At 30.7% G+C, this 18,771-nt stretch overlaps 2 protein-coding genes across 9 annotated transcripts in view; one reads left to right on the top strand and one right to left on the bottom strand.

Moving 5' to 3' along the window:
* LOC118192413 (SAGA-associated factor 29-like) overlaps positions 1–7,556 on the bottom strand; it is a 36,920-nt gene extending 29,364 nt beyond the window's left edge. The window contains exon 1 of one of the 3 annotated variants that reach the window (XM_035363378.2): positions 7,278–7,556. Coding sequence is in view for 1 of the 3 variants with exons in the window: in XM_035363373.2 (XP_035219264.2) it covers positions 6,706–6,731 (26 nt within the window). In the remaining 2 variants the exon portion in view is untranslated. Of the gene's footprint in view, positions 1–6,541; positions 6,682–6,705; positions 6,941–7,277 lie in introns of those variants that run through there. The other 2 variants (XM_035363373.2, XM_035363376.2) reach the window with 2 other exon arrangements.
* LOC118192414 (uncharacterized) overlaps positions 7,229–18,771 on the top strand; it is a 29,874-nt gene continuing 18,331 nt past the window's right edge. For 2 of the 6 annotated variants that reach the window (XM_085819359.1, XM_085819360.1), the window contains exons 1-2: positions 7,438–7,576; positions 13,703–18,623. The gene's annotated coding sequence lies outside the window, so the exon portion shown is untranslated. Of the gene's footprint in view, positions 7,344–7,437; positions 7,577–7,725; positions 7,906–13,702; positions 18,624–18,771 lie in introns of those variants that run through there. The other 4 variants (XM_085819363.1, XM_085819362.1, XM_085819364.1 and 1 more) reach the window with 4 other exon arrangements.

Here is an 18,771-nt window from a genome sequence, read left to right as displayed (position 1 = left end):
AAAGGTACGAAAGTTTTTGGAACTGCCCGCTTCACAGTTCCAGCAACGTGGTGTTTGGCTGTTCTGCGCATGCGCACACAGAAACCAGCACTTGCAGTGCCGAAATTCTGACATGTTGCATGACACCTGATTTCTTTTTACTCCACGCGTGTGGTATTCCTCCACAAGGTGGAATTTCATCATATGAACCATAAACAGAGTTCATGAAAATTTGCAACTTTTAAAAAATTACCTTACTGAAATTCAGTCAACATCAAATGCAAATCAAACTATTGCAAAAGCAACAGGAATTTTAAAATATCTAAATGATGATAATTTCAAGTTCTGGTTAGATTTTTTAACAGATACCTCATGTTGAAATAATATACAACTAAATGCAATCCAAAGAAATTAGCATGCTTAAAGTTTTCAAAACTGCTATTTTAAAATTAAGAAACTCAAAGTACTGTAAGAATTTTTCAAAGACACTGATGGCAGAAGCTAAGGAAATATGTGACTTTACAACTATGTATTGATATAATGCACAGATATTCTTCCACTAAACACTTAGCAGCCACTAAATAATTTAACAAGAAATGCTTAGTTTTAGGAATGAACATTCTACAGAAGAAATAGTATTGACCACTGAAGCATATCCAATGACTGGCAAAGAAAAGCTTGAAACTGAACTAAAAGTATTCTATGGTAGGTCTGATATCCATGAATACTGCAAATTAATGAAAGCTACTGAAATTTATCTTCGAAAATAATCTAGATGATGTTCTTAGTGAAATTACGAAACTGATAAAAATTCTCTTGAGAGTTCCCATTAATACATCAGAGGCAGAACGCTGCTTTTCAACATTGAAAACTTTTCTAAGAAGCACTAGGAATTCGGAAAGACTAAATGCACTTGCATTGCTTTCAATAAAGAAAAATTTCCTCGGTTGTCATCCAGAGATCAAGGAGAAAATTATTGATCTTTTTGCGCAAATTAGAACAAGAGGAATGGATTTCATTTTTAAATGACTAGACAAAGATTGAACTGTAATAATTTTGATTAAAGTAATTAAGAAATGTTTAATTTTTTCTTGTAAGATTTAATGAAGTTTCAAAATAAATTTTCTTTTTATATATGTTTGTTTCCTTTTACATAAAAAACAAAGGTTAAATTTTTTTGGAGCAGCACTGCCCACTAATTTTAGCCGCGAGCCGCCAATGCTCCACAACTTCGTAGAATAAAACTAAAAAAATAATCCTAAAATTTAACAGGAATAAACTACTGAAAACTAACTGAAATAAATTTATTGCAACAAAATAATATAAGAAATGACACTAATAACATATGTAGCACTGGTAGCCACAAATAATGCATTTCTTTATTACTGTGCATCAAATTTACAATTCAACAGAATGATAAAATAAATATGTACGTCAATATATTTTTTAAAATAATCCATATACTGCTTAGGATCATGATTTAAAAAGCATTAATGCAGTAAAATGATAGTTCAGAGGACAAGAAATGATAGAAAAATAACATTAATGACATAGAACTCCATTCAGGAGCAAAAAAGATAAATGATACATGTGGGAAAACAACTGCAAAAATGATAGAATGATGTTCCACTGTATTTTTTTTTAATTAAACAAATTAAATTTAATTTAGAAAAAGTTTATGTTTGTCCTTTTCATTGTAAACTTTCTTAATTTTTAAATTAAGAAAGTTTACAATTACTCTTTTTTTTTTTTTTTTCTTAATCTAAGAATGCAGAGCTGCTTTTCTGAAATAATGAAATCATTTTCAAGAAATCCTTGAAATAATAAAACTGCAAATGCTTAAAGAAAACTAAACATAATCTTTTTTTAAAATTATTTTGAAAAATAATAAATGTGATATTTTGATATTTACCAATACAACAAGAACAGATGAATCTCATCCGTCACCACAGAAAAATTACATAATAAAGATATTATTATATTAATTTTAAAAGTGGTTTAAAAATTCACACCTTTCTAAATCACATAAAAATTCTAAAATAAAACTGTAATCTGAATTGTTAACAACAGCCTACTATAATAAAAAACACAAGAGTTACTTTCATGTATTTATTTGTTTTACATTGAATGATTACTGACTACTCATCATTATGAAAATACCAACATAATCCATTGTATGTGCTGAAAAACCATCATGAAAATGTTAAAATTACCAGAAAAAGACATATCACATAGTTCTATAATATACACATAGCTCTTACTGTTTCGTGGATTTTAATAAAAACTCTTTATGAAAATAATATTCAAGGCTGATTCACATTTATGTTCACAAGACCCAAATGACCACAAGTGGATATTAGGGGTTTTGAGAAGATGCTATGCCCACGGCCCAGGCTCCGTTAATCGGGATTTCATAATTTCAAATAAAAAAATGCGGTAAAAGTTTACAATTGGGTGCCCCTTGTTTTTGGTGATTCATTTTTGATGCCACAAAGGCACAATTTCAAGATGGCCGCTACACAAAACCAAAATAAGAAGTCAAAGAATTGCACAAACTCCGTGTCCATGCACACATCGATCCGTTTTCACTTATAAAACTATCTGAATTGCAAAAACTAGGCATTGTGCACTGTCTTAAATATGTACATGTACACATCAATCTATTTTCATTAAAAAAAATCAGTAAGCTAAAACAAAGTTAAAACTATCATGGTAACCAAAAATGAGGTTTTATCTCCAAAATTAAAAAAAAAAAAAAAAAATTGTCCCAGGCTAAAATAAGTAACAATATATAATCAATTAAGGTTAAGCTTGGCAGAGGCGTAGTGCTGTTTTTCAGCGACTGGGGACAACTGAAGATTTTGCGCCCCTCTCTGTGTGCCACGAATGGAAAACAATTCATTTTAAAATTTCGTACCATCAATTTGGTGCCCCCTGGATGCTGCGCCCGGGGACAGATGTCCCCCTTTGCCTCACCCTAGCTACACCACTGAAGCTTGGTTCTTTTGATTATGGGATAGCACAAGAGGTCTAAGGGCGATACGCCACATAGAGGGCTCGTTACGCACAACTACAGTGGTGGCCAAAATTGTGGACACTTCTGGAAATTTTTATGTTTTTGAACTTTGCATGCTTATAGAAAATGTCACGTTTCGCAAAATGCAAACTTGTATATATCATTTTAAAGAGAATTTATTACTGAATTCAATACAAAACACAAAATTCAATTATTTGCAATACAAAAAAAGTTATATGTACTTTAATATAAATAAAAATCACAGTTATGAAGTGGTTTCTAATGTCTAGCTTTCCTGGCCAATCACTGTTCTTGTTCTGAGAACCAATCAAATGTTAGTAACTGCCAGTAAAAGCTGACATCATGTTTCCACTTGAAACAATTCCTTATTTTGCTTTGTTCTGTAGAAGGAGGACCTGTTTCTTATACACTGCAATTACAAGTAGGAATTCTTGTAAAAATTTTTAATATTTAGTTAAGAAGCAATGACATCAAATAAAAGATTAGATTGGACACCTAGAAAGAGATATAATATTATTGTGTTACGAGAAAGTAGTCTTTCCTATGCTGAAATTGCAAGACAGGTGGGTGGTTCAGTGACTACATCTGGAGTCCGAAAGTTTTGTTTACAATATCAAGAGACAAATTCAATAAAAAACAAAGAAGGAAAAGGCCGAAAAAGGTGCACCACATCTATTGATGACAGAAGAATAAAAAGACTATCTCCAAGATAGAAAAATGTCATCAGCGGCCATCAGAAGTGATCTGAATGATGGTGGTGTTTCTGTCAATTCAAGAACAATCAGGAGAAGATTAACAGATGTTGGACTGAGAGGTAGAATTCCACAAAAAAAGCCTTATCTTAATTTTCAGCAACGGAAAAAAAAAAAGACTACAGTGGGCAAAAGAACACATTAATTGGACAGATGATCAGTGGTCACAAGTTATATGGAGTGATGAAACTAAGATATCGTTATTTGGTAGTGATGGGTGAAAATATGCAAGACGTAGAATAGGAGAAGAGCTACATCCTGACTGCATTCAAGCAACTGTGAAGAACCCAGTTAGTGTTATGATTTGGTCATGCATGTCAGGAGATAGTATTGGTCGCCTTCATGTCATCAATGGGACACTGAATGCCAGAAAATACATTGACACTATTCTAGAACCAAAACTTCTACCTTCCATCAGAGATCTCTTTCCCAACAATGCTTCGTTTATTTTTCAGCAGGATTCTGCTCCTTGCCACACGGCCAAAATATCGAAAGAGTGGTTTTGTACAAAGAGCATTAAATTGTTGTCATGGCCAGGAAACAGTCCTGACCTCAATCCTATCGAAAATTTGTGGCACCGTTTGAAGACTCTAGTCCGAATGAGGCGCCCATCAAATAAAAGGAAACTAATTGAGGCTATAATTGTTTCCTGGCATCATGTAACAACGAAAGAAGAGCTTAAAACTCTTGTCAGCTCAATGAAACGTCGATGTGAAGCATCTGTAATAAAAATAAAGGGTACCCTACTCAGTACTGATAACTCACTGCAATCATCACTATCTAGTGTATATCAATAAGTTTGAATTTTGTGTTTTGTATTGAATTCAGGGAAGCACCTCCACAGAGAACCCGGTAAATGTAAACATCGCCAACTTTGGCGATAATAGTTCAAACCTGGTAACCCAGCAGATTTATCCTATTCGCTTGTTTGAAGTTTGCAACCATTCCTCTTGGGTTCATTTTGTTGAATTATCACTGTCGTTCGCATTTGCAGCTTTATATTATTCTTCTCTTATTTATTATTATTTTTTCTGAATTTGTTAGATGAATGATGAACGAATGGATAGAAATATTTTCGTAGATAGATGCCGGTTCTCGGTTCGGGATGAAAGGAAGAAAGTACGGCGGGAGGGGTGAATGTTAATTTGTAACACGGCTGTTCACGTTGTGTTCTTATTAACAGCTCTAAGAACCAGCAATTTAAATAACTAAGTAATGCTTTTATTTTTATTATTGGTTATTGTCATCTAAAATGAGAATAAATCAATTTCCTGGCTTAAATTTTAACAATATATTGTTAATGCTTTTCTAACAATAACATTTCAGAGGATGGCTGGTGTGACATAAATAGATGATTAAATTGAAATAAAAAATATTATTGATTATCTAAGATGACGGAATAGGTTGATGCATCACTATGGTCATCAAAATTAGCAAACCACTGCTGGTGTAAGGAATATATTGTTTTCTGTATTAACTGGAATTTAAGACAAATTTTTTTCGTTTATCACATTTAACCGGTTAATTTCAGTACATTAATACTAATTTATATTTTTCAAATGAATTTTTATTTCCATTATAAATGCTTTTTTATTGTCTTATACTTAATATATTCTTTTCTGTGCTAACTTGAATTTAATACAAATTTATTTAGTATATCACATTTAACCAGTTAGTTTTGCATATACATGCTTATTATCTGTGAATTTTTACTACCATATGCTAAATATATTGTTTTGTCTGCTAACTTGAATTTACATGCACTAAAAATCACGTTTACAAAATATCACGTTTACAGCTAGGCTCATCGCCGATGAAACACGAGCTTGGCGAGTAAAAATGCAATGGCACCAACGGGTTATCTGCGGATGAAAACCCGAATTCAGTAATAAATTCTCTTTAAAATGATAAATATACAAGTTTGCATTTTGTGAAAAGTAATGTGGTTTAATCCTAGTATCCGGTGCACACGGGATTTGGCGACTTTATGATGAGCAGTAAAAATGGGACATATACGATGAGTACTTAACGGGTCATTCAAAGAAAATATATAGTTAAACATAGTATACACTATGTATATAGTATATATACTATGTATATACACACTTAGTATATAGTATATATATAGATGTTCTTTGGATCATTTTTGGTGTTGGCGATAATTTTCAAAGTCGCGCCAAGGCTGCACCGTAAACTAGGATTTTACCCGTAACTTTTTCTATTAGCATACAAAGTTCAAAAACATAAAAATTTCCAAAAGTGTCCACAATTTTGGCCACCACTGTAGTATTCAGAACACACGGAAAACAAAACAAAACAAAACAAAAAAACTTCCTTCGTACAGCCCGTTTGCGAAGATTTCAATTCACATTGAACCATCAGCGTTTAGCAGTCTAACTACTGAGTAAGATTTACATTTTTGAATAGGAAAGTGCACCTGGATGTTGTATAGCTTATTTTTATTAAAAATACGGCTATTAATGGCATACGGCTTATATTATTTTATATCAGTAATCTTGGTTGCGTACAATGGATAATGCAGAATTTAATCCTAGATTTTATTTGAAATGCCCAGGAACAACATATTGAATAAAAAATAAAAGTTTAGCATTTTGAAGGAAAAAAACGAAACCAGTTGCTTGTATATACATCACATCACATCAACAAACAACCTTAACAAAATTCTTTTAAAACATGCAGTGACAGTTGAATTTTATTGAAATTTCACACTAAATAAAACAAGGTTCCTTGAACACAAAGCAAAACAACAAACCTTAACTATAAACAAACAAATCTCTAAATTCTTATTCACGCTTACACATCAAATACGATAATATATAATCAGAGCACGAAATTTAATGCTTCCACAAAAAAATACATAACTGCTTTTTTAAGCAGTTATGTATTTTTTTATAATTTATTAAAGGTTACAATAACCTTTCAGAGGATGGCTGGTGTGACATAAATAGATGATTAAATTCGAGAAAAAAACGAAACCAGTTGTTTGTATATACATCACATCACATCAACAAACAACCTTAACAAAATTCTTTTAAAACATGCAGTGACAGTTGAATTTTATTGAAATTTCACACTAAATAAAACAAGGTTCCTTGAACACAACGCAAAACAACAAACCTTAACTATAAACAAACAAATCTCTAAATTCTTATTCACGCTTACACATCAAATACGATAATATATAATCAGAGCACGAAATTTAATGCTTCCACAAAAAAATACTATTTTTTATAATTTATTAAAGGTTACAATAACCTTTCTTGGATTTTTATCCAAGTGCATTCTCTTTTTATTAAAGAATATAAAATATAACATTATTATATAGCTTTTCGCCTTCTCTGTTAATATGAACACACTCTATGAATTTTTCAAATGAGAAAATAATTAAATTAATGATTTTTGTAAACGAAAAACAATTTGACAAGCATATTTAACATTACGAACAAATGGCAACACGGTTTGTAAAAATTGACAAAATAAACATTTGCCTGGAGTTTGTGAGTTATGCAATTCAGTTTTGCCGTCAAAAAGGGGTTCTGAAGCAATAAAAAGATGTTAGTAAGCCGAAGATGTTTCGTGTCTTGATGATGGGGGTTGACCATGATGGTTTAGTCAGGCGTAGATCATCGTAGAGTATACGGCCTTAAAGGGCCTTAACTTCCATATAAGCTCGCAATCCGTAGGCAATCAAAAATAAAAATTTGATTAACGGAATGACATCGGTGCAATTTAATGCAGAAACTCCGGAGAGAAAACAGTAGCTAACTGACAGGTATCGCCATCAAATGTAGGTAGAAACATTTTGAGAAAAACATAAAAATAAATTAAAACAGAGAAAATATTCTTGATAAAATGTACTGTACAGTATCGAAAACATAAAAGCAAAATAAAAATATGCAGAACAAGAGAGTTTTAGTTGGAATTCGAACGCGCGACCTTGTGGTAGCCAGTCAGGTGCTCAAATCACTAGGCTAAAGGTGGTAACAGAAGTTAAAACATGAAGTATTCCAGTAGACTCTTTTTATTACTACTTAATCTTACCAACTTGTATTTAAGTTCTTCATGCCATTATTTATATCTAGATTAACTGTTTGCCCACTATTTTCTGCATTGCATGTAAGTAATTAAAATACTTCGAGTTTCATCCTGTAATGGATAATTATTGAAATGGATTACAAAATGGATTTCTTCCATATTTTATACTTGGTAAAAGTTTACAATTGGGTGTCCCTTGTTTATTGGCTTTTCTGTTTTTGGACGCCAAGATCGGCGCCAGGAAAGCGCAATTTCAAGATGGACACTACACAAAACCAAAATAAGAAGTCAAAGAATTGCACAAACTCTGTGTCCATGTACACATTGATCTTTTTTCACTTAAAAAAAATCCCAGAATTGCACAAACTAGGCATTGCACACTGCCTTACATAAATTTATTTTCATTTTAAAAAAATCAGGAAGCTAAAACAAAGTTAAAACTATCATAGTAACCAGAAATGAGATTTCATTGCCAAAATTTTAAAAACATTTGTCGCTAATCGAAGGGGCAGCCAATTCTACACTAGAACGTCATACTTCTTCCTAAAACTCTGACTTTAGAGTTCAATATTTTTTAACCAAACATGTTGCACATGTCATGAAAATATGTCAGTTGTATAACAAAAAATTATCTACTTCAAAAAGAAAACAAAAACTGCATTGTATTATGCCTATTGACGTGAAAATTTTTGTTTTCAGATTTAGAAGTCTTTCTTAATAGCACTGGTAAGACCAGTAAAAGTTTCGGAATTAGATTGTCAGGCTCTGCCTGCAAGCATTTTAATCAAACATAATTTCCTGAATAATCCCAAATTCATGATAAATAATGCACAAACTTGGTAATTTTTCAAGTGACTGCCAAAGGCCAAAGAGCATCACTATCCAGTTTAAAACCACAATGGTTGTATGCCTGTTATAGATTTTGTAAAGACAGAAGATTCGGCACAAATAAATGATGGAAGCATCCCATGTGACACCAAAATTAAATATTTGGAAGTCACATTAGATGAATATCAACTTTCAAAGCTCATATTGAAAATATTGGAGATAGAGCCCTCAAAGCTTTAATAAATCTTTATCCCATTATTGGCAGAAATTCTAACTCTCTATTAATATCAAAAGAACAGCGTACATACAACTTACCCACTCTATTATGCTTCACAATGAAAAGATTATATAAGATATGTATTGTTTTGTTTTAATTAAAAAATGAAAAAATAGATCAGATCACTTCATTGGAGTGGCCAAAATTAACTTGTACAATGAAACAAATTCAAAACAAATGTTAAAGATATAAATTTATATCTGATTATGGATTATAAATTCAGCCCCAAATAGGAATTATATGAGTTGTATCCGGAACTGAAGAAGTATTGATTCATGCTAATAATATGTGCTACTTTTCTGTTTTCTGGGTACAGAATACTTGATCCTGGTAGACCTTTTATGTTTATTGCATTTAATTCACCAGGTTTTATTTATGCTTTAGATTTTTTATTCAAGTTCTTCCAATGTTTTATCCAAGTTTTATTTATGTGATAGTTATTAAAAGTTTTGTTGTGGGTCACTAGGTTCAAGTATTCTGGTAGCGTAAAAAAGTACCTAACATGCATTTTGAAAAAGTGTGTAACTGTTTTGTAAGAGATTTTTTATCTTCTGTCATTTCCATGAGAGCATCAGATGACTCAAAACAGCATTATACACAGAAAAAATAAAAAAATTATAAAAGAAGCATTTTTAATTTTTGGTAATAAAATGTCAATTCTTCTCTTTAAGTTCAAAATGTGTAAATGAGCAAATGAATAAATTTATAAAACATCAAAGAAGATAGCATGATAATTTTTAAAGGGTTTATTGTATTTAATTAAAAAAAGAAGTTTGGAATCTTCACTATTTTATTAATTTTGTTTGTGAAGACTGTTACTGTTAATTTGAATTTTTGTGTACGAAACTCGATACAACACTTCCCATAGGAGTGTGAAACAAGCTGTCTTAGTTGAACCTAGAGCATTCTTAACATTATCTCCAGCATTCCTAGTACTGGGTTGAGTAGTAGTTTTCTCCATGTGTAATATGAATATGAGCTGCCCCTCAGAAAGTTCTCCATGAGGGCATCCTATCGGTTAAACAGATAGTCCTCGTGGCTTTGCCACATTCAAAATAACCAAACCTAATCTCCTAATACTGGGAGACTTCAGTCTTCATTAAATTATCGGAGCATGCAAGTATGTAAGGAGGTTGTATGTTTCATCCATAAAACTGTGTTTGCAGTTGTTCACAAGTGTTTAAAACATTTTTTAGTACTTTCTTATTATCTGGGCTTGCATGAAAAGTTTTTCAGTTCATTGCCAACTTTGTGAATTGTCTAAAAACATTTGTTTGGCTATCTTTACTGCTCATAGGAATTATTCTGTTGATAAATAATAATAAAAAGACACATTTTATATGAAACGAATTTTTTTTTGAAAACAAAAGGAAAGTCTGTATAATTAGTATTTACATTTTTACTGCTCAAATATTGCTAAACAAAATGACCGTTAAGTATCAAGAATGTAAATCCACATCCACTCAGATACATATATAAATGAAAAATTATGTATTGTGTCAAAAAATGGGCAGCTCTAACAAACGGTGAAATCAGGGTTACAGATCCATTTCTCTAAATGATTTGTTTCACTGTTTTTGAAACCAGTGAATGGTAAAATCCTAGTATACGGTATAATCTTGGCGTGATTTTGAAAATTGTCCCCAACACTTACAATTTTGACAAATCCTGTGTGTACCGTATATTAGGATTAAATCTTAATGAACTTTGTTTTTATATCCAAGTAAGCTCACGTTTTTATGCTCCAGTAGGTTCTTTATGTTAACTAAAAAGTTATTGTTTTTACAAATTATGAAAGTTGTCATCTGTACTAAAGATATGATATAAGTAAGATATATCATAAAGTGATTGTAAAAACCAGCTTTTATATTCCATCTCTAAAAAGTTAAAATTTCTTACATTTTTATGTGAATATTCCAAACTTTGTCTTCTGGCTTGCAGTAGCTTAAAATTAATCAGTTATGTTTATTTGAAATGACATTTATACTGTTAATTTAATTTCTTAATGTTCCATAACTGTACCATGTTTGTACATAATCTAATAATTTCCTTGTTCTTGATTAGCAAGCCACCTTAGATAGTGTAGTGGTTAGCGGAGACTGACTGATTGCCATTTTTTAACTGGGTTTAGATTTAATCCCCGATCAGATATAGGTATTTATGTTTAAAGTGTCTCTGCGGCAGGGAGGTATTTAAAATATGTTAAGATAGAAATTATCTTGGGAAGTCTGTAAATTAGCAGATGTGCTAGATGCTTGAATTTCATCTTTCTAGGCATTTGTATGAACACTTGTTACAAGGCAGGTAGATTTTCATTACTGCAATACAAAGTCTGAGGTATGGAATCGTTGGGACTTCGGCATTTCTGATTTCCGGAAATCCTGCTATCAGTTCTTACTAACATCATTAGATGGTGCTGTGTTTGTTTACTCTTTCAAACAGTTTAGAACTCTCCAGAACAGTGTAGCGTTTTTACAGCAGAATTTAAGAGTGTTTTCTGTTTTTCGCAAATGTTTCAAACATGCTGAAAAATTTGATCAAAATGGATGGGCAGTTTCTGAAAAAAAAAAAAAAAAAAAAAAAAAAGACGTAACTTATAATAAAGCAAGTATCACTTTTGACTAAAATCATTACTTGAGATTTTGGGGAAAAGATACCCTTATTATTCTAAATCAGGGGTGTCAAAATGGCAGCTTGCGTGTGTCCACCAAAGCAATATTATGCAATCTGTGAATTATGTATTATATAATACTCCAATTATGTATTTATTGCAAATACAGTATTACAAAGATTTTAAGACATTAGTTATTTGAAGTTTGAGTTTATATTAGTATTTTCATTTTCATTAAAAACAAATGTGCCAGAAAATCTATAAATAAATTTACAATGTTGTAAAGATTTCAAGATATGAATTTTGTTAACTTTGACAAGTTTCTACTTGTCAAAAAATAAATAAGGTCAGTTACAAGCATTTGCACAAGAATAATCGTTTTGTTTGAGAATACATGAACAGCCTTTTTTCAGAGTTGAAAATTGATAATAAAAGAACTTGATTGGCATCTACAATCCATGATAAAGATAAATTTCAGTAATTTCTCTCCAAGGTTACAAACTATATTAGAATCTAATACCAAGAAGTACCAAGGTGTAATAAGAAATAAAGAGTTTATAAGTATTTGCTTACAAAAATATGTATTTAAATTTATGTGCTAAAGAAAAATTTAATAAATAAGGGAAACAAATTAGTTCATTATTTATTCTCAAGTTTTTTCCCACTTAGAGTTGTTTCTCTGAAAACTTTGAAATTTTTCTTAATTGTGTTTGTTTAATTTTAAGTAAATTATTTACTGATTAATTAAACATGTTAGAGTTATTTAAATGAAATGCAAGTCTCAGAATTTAATATTTATCTGTCAGTATGTTTGAATTATAAAATGTAACCAACAGATATCTCTGGCAAGTACCAAACTTTAGATTTCAAATACAAGATAAAGATAAATTTGAATTTTTCCCCCTTTATGATATTATTATTATTGTTTATGTCACATTTTCATAAATATTTAGCAAGCAAAATTAATTTTTTTAATATTTTTTATTTTGTTAATAACATTTGTTCATTTTGTAAAAAAAATAAAATAAAATTCTGGTCCTAAGTTGTTTCCATATATATTGCATGCTCTGCATGCAATATCTGTTTAAATACCACTACCCTAAATGAAGCCTAGAAAACCTTTAAGTACTTCAGTGCGCACAGACAGGAAAGATGTTAGTCACTCTGTCTGCCATACCAAAGGGCCCGAGTTCGAATCCCTGAGATTCGAACTCAGCTTGGATGAAGAAGATCCAAAAGGCTTGGATGCAAAATTGTCCCCTCATCGGAGGTAACAGTGGCGTACCTGTTAGGTGCCTCCACAATAAAGTGACTGTTTCTGGCCTTAATAATGACTAACACCTGCAATGGCTAGTGCTCACCATTATATATATAAAACAAAAGTCAAGTACTTTAGTTTATTTTAAAAGAAACTAACTTCTAACCTTGGTCAGCAGACTGAAAGCAGGATATAAGCAAGGCTGTAGGAGGGGTATTCCCTATGAGCACTTATCCATTAAATTGTAGCTTATTATCTATGAAACAGAAATTGATGTTTCTGCAAAGATTATTTTAAAAGTAGTTTAATGAATACAGATTTTGATTTATTTAGTGTAAAATACAAAGAGTATCTTCAACTGGAATTCATTATTAAAATGAAAAGCAATTTTCACACTTGTTTAAATTTTTTTTGAAATTTTCATGTTTTATTAACACGTTGACTGCCACAGCACTTTTCGGATTCCTGTCCAAGAAGCAAAATTGATTTAATAATATTATATTATTAAAAATACTAATTATAATCAGTAACAATCATTAAAAATTTTACAGAAATTTTTTTTTGTAGAAAAAGGTTCCTACGAATTATCTCATAGTCGGCTTTTGTTAGACAAAGTTCTTCACAGAAGCCCACTACGAGTTGATTCATACAGACATGCTTCGACTTGTCACCTCGGTACAGCTAAAACAAGTGATAAGCAAGTAAGTAACTAGTAGTGGCTCAAGTCAAAAGTGGCAAGTCAAGAAACTAGGAGATAACTCATATTGGGCATCCTGATGAAGAGCGTTAATACGAGTTATCTCGTGTTGGGCAGTCAACGTGTTAAATAAGTGCTCTGCAATAATTATTCTTTTTTGAAAAAAGCAAATGTTAATTTCCTCTTTTCCCCCTCTTTCCTAATCAGGCCTATGCATCTTATCCCATGTCATTGTGAAGTGATATCTGTGACATCTGTCAAAGTGGTCTTTTGTCACATCTGCCATTACCGTTTGAGGTGCTATTGCATATAATACCCAGTCACCATTAATCATCCTGTGCATCACCCTGAGTGAGCAACTTCACATGGATGACCTACTGTGGTCTTTTGTAATATCCATACTGCTAGGCTTGCCAGGTGCTTGTATGCAATAGACATCACTTCGGACTTTCTTCTCAGCATAGCCATCCTGATTGCCTGATCTCTGTCGCATTTTCTTCATATGGGACATGGTCAGTCACTGCAAAATATGTCTGACCTAGCTGTGCAGTTATAACGAATTTGGTGAGACATCCCTCAGGACAGCATTAGATGTTCATATGAAACTGTGCCAGATAACATCAGTGCTTGCACAGCCCTATGAAATATTAATCTGTAACAGTTGAAATGATCTTACTGCAACGAATGATGTTACTGACTTGTTAGATTTTTACATTTAATAAAGCAGTATTTTAGTGACTAAAAAAAAATAATTTTTGAGAACATGGTTAGATGTTCTACCTTCTAAAATGTATATTTTGATGTTTGCTTATACCAGATGAATAAAAACATTAAATCAAATGAATTTAATGCTGTTGACTGTCCAAATGAATATATTATAGTTTCTTAAGATTACAAAAAAAAAAAAAAAAAAAAAAAAAAAAAAAATGTTTCTTCCGAGTCTTATTCACATATATTTTAATTAATAAGAAGGATACTTTATCTTTTTATACCATGTATTGGATGTAATTTCTTTTGAAAAAATTTACTATATGTATGTTTTAGCACTTATTTGTTTATTACTGTACTTGATGATTTTTCTAAGGCTTTTCTTTCATATGGTACTTTTTGATTATTCACAACTCCACTAAAAAGTTATAAAAAAGTACTGATGAGGTAGCACACTATGTTGTGAAAAAGTATTTATATGGGAACCAGATATGCACATGTGTGTTTGAGTATGTACGGATTTGTATTTTTGAAATTCAGTCATCATTTTTATTAGTACAGTACAGAGTCTGTAATCCGGATCTCAAAGCCACAAATTTACACATGCTCGTTTGTTGCGTGCATCCACTACGTATGCGCGTAAAGCCAGTAAAGCGTTTACACATGCGCGCTTCCGATAGTGAAGTGACAGAGAATTTTAAGTGACAGAGAATGAAAACAAAATGTTATTGTTATTGAAAATGAAAAAAATTTGATTGACAAGTTAGTCAGCATTCTCGACACAGCAATTACAGGATTTGAACAGTGGAACTTTGTAACTGAACAAGAAATTATGTCTGTTTATAGAAGAGAGAATTAAAGAGAACGTATTAGCACTAAAAACGGAGCATTTTAAACAACTTACATTGAAAGAAATGTTTAATAAAGTATAAATATCAAGCTCTTTTTTTTTTTAGTAAATTTTGATACCCTTTAGATCATAATTGCTCTTTATTTCATAAATTACGGTTTCATATTTTTAACTGTATAATTTCTGCATGCCATCTTACCAGATTTAGATGCTCTATAATCCGGAAAAACCCCTCATCCGGAATCACCCAAGTCCCGACGAGTCCGGATTACGAACTTTGTACTGTATTTCTTTTTACGTTGAATGCATTTCTTTTTATTGTAATAACTCACAGTGACCATGTGGAATTTGATGATTGATGAAAAAGATAGCTTTGAATTTAATGTAAAGTTTCACATTCTGTGAAGCTGTACTTCTTAAACAATTGAATTTTATGGTAATACAATGTGAAAATTTTAAGCAGTCTTTGAATGTAGTTTGGAAACTGGCTTGAAGCTAGTCCTATCTTATTTACAGCAGCTATTTCCTTTATTTATTGTTCAACAAGGAAATAGACATAAGTAAAATTCTAGAAAGAACAACAGGGAACCTCTAAGATGTGTGTATGTCTTTTGTAGGGAAAAAAATATTTAAAAAAAAAAAAAAAGAAGGTGGCACTGGATGCATCGTTGAAATGGATATAATGATACTCAAACAAACACTTTTGTCTAAAATTTACAAGCAATCACTGTGCAGATAATCAAAAAGTACCATATGTTTAATTTTTATATTTATTAATCTTGTGGCAATGGCCATTAATAATTTTATGACATATTAATGATTGAAATGTTCATTATCTGATTGCGAGATCTACTTATCCAAGTTAAATGGCAACTGAAGCCTGTAAATATTCTTCTGTACTTAAGTTGCTAAAAACTATGACTTCATAAAGCATTTGCTAATTCACAAGCAGTCATTGTTTCCTTTGTGATGTGTACAAAAAAAAATTTATTTCATATTTTCCATTTTCATCTTCATTCTTATTATCAATGTATAAATCATCATCTTATGTAGTCGACTTGCTTTTATCTTGATTATTTTTTTAAATTTCACTTTGGTTTCCTTCTCACAGAATTATTTTTATCACTATTTCTGTTTTCTTTTAATTCATATTTTTTCATTTATTGAATATAAATTTACATCAAATGCAGATCTCAGAACACTTTTTTCCCTTGCATTTCTGTTGTATAATTTTTGCCATTTTTTTTTCGGGCCAGTGGTGTACTAATTGCTTCTGTTGCACTATGGGAGAATAATTAAGGAACAATTTGAAAATCTTTCCCTACATCTCTTTTTCTAATTTGGAATCTTTTTGTAAGGTTAATTTTTTTTTAGTGAGGTTCAATTTATTCTATCTATTGTTCCATTTCAGTGTGGTGATAAAGGAACCCTATAATTCAAAGTAATTCCTTTGTTTTCATATCAACTAATAAATTGTTCTTAATTGTTGCATCTAAATTTTAATATATTTTATATTCCATGTAGCTTCAAATTCTACTACAAATTTTTTTTCTGCATTAACCATTTCATATTTACAGTTTATTAAATATACCATCAAAACTGTATATAGTCATTGACAAAAGTTATAAATATTTCTTCTTATCCCGTGTTGCTAGGTCATTTGGTTCACACACATCAGTATGAATTATTTCTAAGGATCACTTAGTTTTCATTCTTGCAGAATTAAAAGGCATTCTTGTTTTTGTTGCTTGCAAGCATTTATCCCTGACAGAATCATTCTTTTGACAATGATCGGAAATCTTCACACCATCAAGTATGAAATCATCAAAACAGCATAAGTTTCTTCCTATCATTCTAACCATGATGCCCTAGTTTCTTATGCCAGTATGGCTTCAGACACCTTCCCTTAAATTCAGTCACTTGCATTCTTAAATTTTTTGTCAAGAATTTTGTTATACAAATTATTTTCAGTTCTATATCTGTCTAAAACCATTCCACCATCTTTTTTTACTTCTACTTTATTATCCAAAATTCATCACTACTATTATATTAGTTATAACACATACTAACAGTAAGTTCTTACTTAGCTGTCGAACATACTATAAGATATCATTTAAAATATTTTAATTAGCTTCCAAAGTTCTTATTTTGATGAGATATTTCAGCTAAAATGTTTCTGATGGTATAATTTTTTGAATCGAGTAATAGTTTTTCATTATTGACTTTGTATGATGAGGAACCTGAATTAACTAGCTGCCCTGTTTATATCATTATTATTTGCTTTATTAATTCTTAGAAATAATGCATGTTGACTATTAGTACTAACATGACTTCATCTTCATAGAAAAACGTGTCTTGTATCATTATGAATATTTTTCTTACATATTTTGCAAAACTGTTTTGAGAATTTTTGTTATTAGAATAAGCCAAATGTCTATTTTTGTTACATTTAAAATACCTCTTCTCAGTTGATTTGGCTTTATTACAAAAACAAGTTGTCCACATACATTTTAACTATTAAACATCTTTATCATGAATTGTGGTGGAATTTGTTTAGATATTATCTGCTACAATTAATCTAACTGTTAAATTTGTTAATGTTTTGTCACCAGTTAGCACTGATGTATAAGCATTAGTGAAATATTTATATTTAACTGGTTAAGTTACCAAAATTCCACAAATTATAATTTTTCCATCAATTTATTTTTTTACTATATTTAACATATATGCCAAGTTTTTCATTTTACTAATAGGGTAAGTTGCATCCATTTTTCTTCATGTTTAATATTGGAAAAAAATCTATGACTAATACCATTTTTATTTATAGCTATATATTAATTTTTTTAATTATATTAACAATTCTTCATAAATTACTTTTTTGTAAACCATTTTTCATTTAAATAATGTGAATATCTGACTACTATAGTAAAAATTATAACATATAAAAAAATATCTTTCCTCTTTATGTATAAGTTCACATAAACATTCATCACAGAATGCTTTATTTCTTTTCTGTGTAGAAGTTTTTGGAAAAAGGAGTTCCTGAGGGCTTCCTTTAAATTAACGTAATAGAGTTGCAGGGAAAACAGGGCTGTGATATTTAAAAGACAAACATAATGCAATTACAGATTTGCAACTGCGTTTCTAGCTACATAAAGACTCAGCAACAGAAGGCTTGTACATAACAAGAATATTGACATCTGTTGCCATCCATTTAAAAATAATTATATAAATAAAAATTGTCCTTTAACATCTTAAAAAATATATAAGGCTTCACTCTAATGATTGACCTTACATTTGTGAACGTTTGTGTGTAATAAAGCTTTTCAACAAAAACAAGTAGTTGAACATTTAAGGATTCATAATGAGAAATGACCTCATGTATGTGAAGATTGTAACAAAGGTTTTCGTCAAAAAAGTGCCATCTCATTGTCTTCTAAGAAATCATGCTGCATAGTGGCCATGCATAGTTTGTGAAGTGTGCAACAACGCTATTTAAAGAAAACATTTTCTTGATCATCAGATAAAGAGGCGTACTACTGAATAATGATTTTTAAGACTCCAATTATGGTAACAAATACAGACATATATAGTTATATACTTCATTAATGTTAATTTTTCTTCAAAAGCATGTTGCATGATATGCATTTTATATTAATGTGTTTTAATGTATATTATTAAAAAGAAACAAAGATAGAAATATTTATGGTGGCTTAAA

Source organism: Stegodyphus dumicola, chromosome 6 (genome assembly GCF_044657685.1).
Source record: "Stegodyphus dumicola isolate Sdum_Otavi_A_Nest chromosome 6, ASM4465768v1".
Taxonomy (NCBI): Eukaryota; Metazoa; Arthropoda; class Arachnida; order Araneae; family Eresidae; genus Stegodyphus; species Stegodyphus dumicola.
The sequence above is the reverse complement of the archived record's forward strand: the minus strand, read 5'-3'. Positions and strand labels throughout refer to the sequence as shown.